This window comes from Oculina patagonica, chromosome 6 (assembly GCF_052425735.1).
Source record: "Oculina patagonica isolate OP01 chromosome 6, crgOcupat, whole genome shotgun sequence".
Taxonomy (NCBI): Eukaryota; Metazoa; Cnidaria; class Anthozoa; order Scleractinia; family Oculinidae; genus Oculina; species Oculina patagonica.
The window spans coordinates 16,629,189-16,635,999 of NC_135763.1; the positions used below are offsets into that span (position 1 = coordinate 16,629,189).

Below are 6,811 nucleotides of genomic sequence, written 5' to 3' on the forward strand. Positions count from 1 at the left end.
ACGGAAAACCTTGCAGTGTTTTGATTCACATTTTTGTCCATTGTGCAGCTAGAAAAAGTTAACTGTTATCAAAAGTAAACCTAATCAGTGTTATGTTAATTAAAACAAAACATAAGCAATAGTTAATTGTCATAACTGATTTTTACAGAACAATTGGGTTGCATCATCCCATGGGAACAATCGTGAATTAATTTTGAGTGACCTTTGAACAAATCTTGGATTTAGAAGTTAATTCTAGAGGGTCTCATAAATTTTTAATAAGTTATGATAGAGTGTTAAGTTTTGCAGTTCCTAAGCAGAAGCCTCATGGTTTCTTTTTCCTCCTCATTTAAAAGCAAACTGAATTGAAGTCATAAAACACAATTAAAACAACTTGCTTGTATTTATGTAATAAAGACTTGGATGAATTAAATTTCAGAGTGCAAATTAAATTAAGCAGTGCATTATTAAGCAATTTCAAAAATCATAGAAGCATGAAGTAAACACAAAAAACACTCAAACAACAGGTTAAAAAAATCATCATTCTATGTTGTTTAATACATGTGTATGTCAGTACATTTTTGTTTTGCAATAAAAATAAACTTCACTTTGTTTTCTCGATCTTTAATAACATTATAGGCATGCAATGTATGCAGAGTGCTGTAGATCGGTAGATTATAATAAATTTCAAAAGTTTTGGGGAGAGGAGTGAAAACAGGGGGGGGGGGTTGAGGTTCAGGGCTTTGAGGGACCTTTGCTGACAAGGTGAGTATACACCTATTTATTTGATCCTTTTTTGTAATTTTTTGTTTAATTTTTTTGTTCGCAGCATGGATTGGTGCAATGGCCATGGGCTTAAATTTCTTCTTTGGTCCTATATCAAGTGCTTTGTGTGATCGGTTTGGATGCCGTATTGTGTCCTTTGCTGGTGCATTGTTGTCAGTCTTGGGCTTATTTCTAACATCCTTCATTCAAGAAGTTCATAAAATGTATGTGACATATGGCTTGGTCTGGGGAGTAGGCTCTAGCTTTTCCTTTGTGTCGTCAATAGTTGTTCTGGGACAGTACTTCGACAGGAGATTGGCTCTGGCCAATGGACTTGCAACATCAGGCAGTGGTGTTGGCTCACTTGTGGCAGGGCCAGTCATCAACTATTTACTGCAGACATTTGGATGGAAAAACTCCATGCGCATTTTAAGTGCAGTTGCACTGGTGTTGTGGATTGCTGCGCTGCTTTTTAAACCGAGGAAAAATCATCAGGAAAGAAGAGAGAAGACCAAGTTGTTTGATACATCAATATGGAAGAATAAGGCTTATGTTTTATGGGTCACCACAGTAGCTTTATTCCAGTTTGGTTATCTTGTTCCATTTGTTCACTTGGTAAGTCGTATTTGTCCTTACTGATAATGCTATAACTTTTATTGTCAGGTATAACTGGATTTTTTTTTCCAATGATACACACTCTCATTGGCTACTTCAAGGTCACATGATGTCTAACAATAAAACTGGTCCCCGCGAAAAAACTTAAAACAGACCGCTGTTCTTCGATAGTGGTGTCATTTTTTCTGTATACACATCACTTTATGACTGCTCATTCAGAAAATGAATAATTTTGTTTCCCTTAAATCTCAATGTTTCCTTCGGCTCCACCTCGGAAAGGAAGCATTGAGATTCTCTTTTCCCGATTTTCTAGTCGCTTGGAGTTATTTTAGATATATAAAGGTTCCCTCAGTGGTAAACAATTTGTTTTTGTTTGTTTGTTTCTAGGTGAAATATGCTGAAGATCTGGGAGTGCCAAAATCCCAAGGAGCGTGGCTGATTGGTTTTCTTTCCATCACCTCAACCATAGGACGAGTGTTATTTGGCAAGATTTCCGATCTGAAATTTGTCAACCGACTGTACATGTACCAATTTTCGATCTTTTCGATTGGATTAACAACTCTTTTGTGCCCTCTGGCTAAAAACTATGCAGGGCTTGTCAGCTACGCTTTGATATTTGGGTTTTTCGATGGCTGTTTTGTGGGTCAAGTCGCCGTGATTACTGCTGATGTCGTTGGTCATGAGAAGCTTTCCCAAGCGGTCGGGAACATGTTCGGCACGCTGGCGATACCAATGAGTCTGGGGCCCCCGCTTGCAGGTGATTAACGTCCGGAAGTTGACTGAATGCGAGCCGTTCCTTTTTTGCTCCAAGATCCGTGCGGAGGAACGCGAAAATGGCGCGGTTTACGGGTTTCTTCTTGTACTTCGCCACTTGTATATAGCCAGGGCTCAAAATAATTTTTGGATAGTTGCCGGTCATGTTGACCGTCCAAACCCAGTTTAGCTCGGTCACGTGTCGTTTTTGACCGGTCAAAATATTGAAAATAGTAGTCACTTTTGCATCTCGTCGAATCGTCTTTGTTCGCGTGTTAGAAAAGGACCCGCCATCTCCACCATTTTACCTGCCATTTTTTTTTCTATTTAGTTTCTTAGTACCCTTGTAAGAAATGATAGCGACAGGTCAATTAACTGAGACAAAATGCAAACATCTGTGACGTTTTCCCTCTTTCGCACTCGAATGAAATTCCTTGTTACCAAGCTTTGGACGTTTTTTCCGTGCACATTCTTTTCACTGAAGTTTCGCATTATACTAAATTTTAACAATGACCTGAACAGAACTGCACAGATAAAAAAAGATGTATCATCTTTCCGAATTGGAATGACATTTATACTTCATGTATTTCAGATTGGGAATTAAAGGTAAGACTTTGGAGTAACCTGTGGTTTTAACATAGAGGTTGCTCTGATACTGCGTATTAAATCGATTCACGAGTAAAGGTTAAATAAGTTGTTAGAATAAACGTTATATATTGGCATAAGAATTTTTTTAGTTATGGTGCATGGCCGGTCAAAATGACCTGCAAATCGAACGTTTGTCCGGACAAATTGTCATCTTGGCCGGACATTGTCCTTTGACCGGCCGTTATTTTGAGCCCTGATAGCGCTCACTCGCTAATTAAGCGTTCCCCTCAACGGATTTTAAGGCTGGTTCTCATATGATCGCCCCTATCGTCTTTGTCGCTTTTGTCGTTTGCAAAGTCTGAGGCGATTGGAGCAAGCAAACTTTTTGAAGCGACAGAAGCGACAGAGACGATCGTGGCGATCATATGAGAACCAGCCTTTAGAGCAAAGGACAGACTGCTCGCAGAGTCCAGCCCCGTAGATTGTTTTGCAGGGATTCCGAGAGAGCTTTGCTCGTCGCAAGCTACATTTTCCCGAAAAACTGCCTGCCGTTCTTTGGGCTACAAGAATTGAGGCACCGTTGCGTTTTTAATTTTTTCAATAGTAATTTTAATTTAAAAGATAAAAATCACGGTTTCCACCCTTCACAACAGGGAGCATATCGAGAATAGTTTATTAAAAATGTGCTTGTAGAGGTTTGACTTTCGCTGAGCTCTATGATTGGTTTAAAAGAAAATTCGTGCAAAGTGCTTTAGCCAATCAAAACAAGCATGCCGTTTACTTAACGAATCAGTTTCAAGACCAATCGTGACTAGGGCCTGTTTACATGATTCCGGAATGACTTTCATTCCGGAACGAAACTCGTTCCGGAATGAAGTTCGTTCTGCATTTACATGACAGAGTCGACCCGTTCAACCAAAGGCATTTTCACGTGCGCGGTTTTCGCGCGAGATCAAAACAAGATGGCGCATGCTTCACGCAAACTTGTTTTTGTGCCCATTTATTGCCGTAACTGCAATTTAAACGAGTAATTTGACCCTAGAGCTGCTTCTTTGGGCTAAACAGTAATTGCTATTACGTTTTTTCGCTCTGAATTCAAACTGTGGAGTCCGTATGCGGTTTTCGAGTTGCGATTTCATCTCGGAACGAAATTCGTTCTGTGTTTACATGATACCAGAATGAAATGTCATTCCAGAACGAAACTTTCATTCCGGAATGAAAACCGGAATGAACTCATTCCGGAATGACTTGACTTTCGTCTCGGTATCATGTAAACAGATACAAAGAAATGTATGGGGATGGAATGAACTCGTTCCGGAATGAAAGTCATTCCGGAATCATGTAAACAGGCCCTAATAGGGCCTGTTTACATGATTCCGGAATGACTTTCATTCCGGAACGAGTTCATTCCATCCCCATACATTTCTCTGTATCTGTTTACATGATACCGAGACGAAAGTCAAGTCATTCCGGAATGAGTTCATTCCGGTTTTCATTCCGGAATGAAAGTTTCGTTCTGGGATGACATTTCATTCTGGTATCATGTAAACACAGAACGAATTTCGTTCCGAGATGAACTTGCAACTTGTTGAACCGCATACGGACTCCACCGTTTGAATTCAGAGCGAAAAAACGTAATAGCATTTACTGTTTAGCCCAAAGAAGCAGCTCTATGGTCAAATTACTCGTCAAAACTGCAGATACGGCCATTAATGGGCACAAAAACATGTTTGCGCGAAACATGCGCCATCTTGTTTTGATCTCGCGCGAAACATGCGCCACCTTGTTTTGATCTCGCGCGGAAATCGTGCACGTGAAAATGCCTTTGGTTGAACCGGTCGACTCTGTCATGTAAATGCAGAACGAATTTCATTCCGGAACGTTCCGGAATGAAAGTCATTCCGGAATCGCGCGTTTTTTTTGTTTTTTTTTTCGCGCTTTGCACCGGTCGCTTGTTTTTGGGTCGAGTTATGATTGGTTTATAGCGTTATTTTCTATTTGTCGTGATGATTATAGATTCTTTGGGTTTTACCACAGTTGTTTTTCTTACAAAATTAGATCTTTACAGATTCGTTGGTGGAATATTGTTGCGGCATCAAGGTTTATGTCTTTTTCTAGTCTTTTTATTCGTTAGTTTCTATCGATTAAAACGCGCCACTGTTTTTTTTTTTTCATTTGTGTTTTTTGAAAGCTTGCGCGAGAAGATGAATATGTTTCGACTTTCTGCGATACCTTTGTACAAAGCTGCAGATTAAAATGTGTGTAAACGAGTCATGCAACTAACTAAAGCTGTTTTTGGACTAGGTTAAATTAAACTTGCAACATTTCGCCAATTTACTTTAGGCGAGTAGTGTGTAACATGCATGCGTTCAACTTTATACAATGTTTCAGTTCAGCTTTGCAAGAAAAGTTTAACTTAAAACTGAAGACGCTTACCGTAATAACTAGGTTCTACATGACTAAGGAAGGAAGATCGATTTGTGTTTAGCTAACCGGTCGCGAGATTTATACCTTATTGTTACTTATTTTCGCGGGAACTTAATTTCGCGAAAATGGAACGGGCATATTTTGCGGGACTTAAATTTCGCGATTTGGCCAAAAAAATTCGTTTAAAGGAACTAAACTTCGCGAAAATTGTCAAAATACTGGTCTGCATTAACAAACAGTTAGTCTCAAAATTGGCACAACTGATTATAATTTTCCGCCCACAGCAATAGTTTCCAATGACACTGAACAGAACAATATAACAAGACGAAACCGGCTTAAAACAGTTTGACATGTTCCTTTGTAACAAAGTAGAGCTAGTTTGACGACTGAACCAAGATAATTATGTGGTAAACTGACGGCAACGTTGATTAATCATAACGAAGGGTATTAAAGTTCGCGTAGTTATTTTTCGCGAGAACCTTTTTTCGCGAGTCTTTAATTTCGTGATTTTTTGAAAATCGCGAAAATGGCGAAAATAAGTAACAATAAGGTAGTTAACTTTGGTCTTACAGAATCTTTCTCTTGATATATTTCAGGATGGTTACATGAGGGATTTGGCTCGTACGCTGAAGCATTTTATATCGCCGGTTCCGTGGCCATATTTTCTTCTCTATTACTATTTGGTGTCGACTGCATGATACGAAGTCAACGTAAACCTACAAACCTTGCAAAGCACAGGGAGAGCAGGAAAAACACTTCGCTGAGTAGTTGTGATGAGATTTCAGTATCGGATTCAGGCTACAAAGACACGGAGTCCCAACCAATGTTAGAAGATGAATATAGTAATAAACTTTGCGGTTTACATGGTTCGATAAAAATTAGCGAGTTACTTCTTGTTGTCGACAGAGAAACTGTTCTATAGCATAGGCATAGACAAGAGAGGATAAAGTTATACGAAGTCATTAAATTAATAATATCTGCTCTAAAAGGTTACATTTGTCTATCGTATTCAACCCCATATCATAGAAATGAAAAGTAGCTAGTGACTCATTTTAGTGCGAATAAAAGGAACTCAAATAAAACCCTAGAAAATTTTACAAGACAAATTATTTGAACTACCATCTATATATTTCAAACCATTTGTAAAAAGAATATTAATGTGAGATTATATATATTTTTTAGTAAAAAAAGAAATGGAATATTTACTACTTAAGTTAAGGCCTAGCCAAGAAAGTACTGGATTTGTGATCCGGCTAGTCCAAGCGATTGTGGTGTCAAATTTTTCACGATTTTCATTTTGTGTCAGTCCTTCTTAAAAATTCCCCCTTACTAGAATTTAGCTGACTCACCGTGCTTCTCAAAAAGTATCAGATTATAAACACTAAGTTATTTTGTACAACATCTTTTTTTTTTACGAACCTTCATGAATTCAGATTTTTACTCGCCTAGGTGTATTGAAACAAAACTGTCACTTTGTATTTCCCAAAGTTGAATACAGTTTATATACAGTACAATATAATGTTAACATACATAACGCTGAAAATCAGCGGATAATCGCTTTTTAAATGTAGAATCTTTAAAAATTAAATAACATACGGTATATCAAAATCGAGTGGTGTGGTGCTTTATAGGGGTTTGAAATACAAAACCCTCAAAATGATTTTTTCTGTACATACAGATCTGG

At 38.3% G+C, this 6,811-nt stretch overlaps 1 protein-coding gene across 2 annotated transcripts in view; it reads left to right on the forward strand.

Moving 5' to 3' along the window:
- The window catches only part of LOC144655893 (monocarboxylate transporter 10-like), a 7,083-nt gene extending 898 nt beyond the window's left edge, over positions 1-6,185 (forward strand). For both annotated transcript variants that reach the window (XM_078516071.1, XM_078516072.1), the window contains 3 exons: positions 809-1,359; positions 1,747-2,116; positions 5,724-6,185. In XM_078516071.1, coding sequence (XP_078372197.1) covers positions 809-1,359; positions 1,747-2,116; positions 5,724-6,049 — 1,247 coding nt within the window. In that variant the 3' untranslated portion in view covers positions 6,050-6,185. The remainder of the gene's footprint in view (positions 1-808; positions 1,360-1,746; positions 2,117-5,723) is intronic.
- Positions 6,186-6,811: the final 626 nt, after the last annotated feature.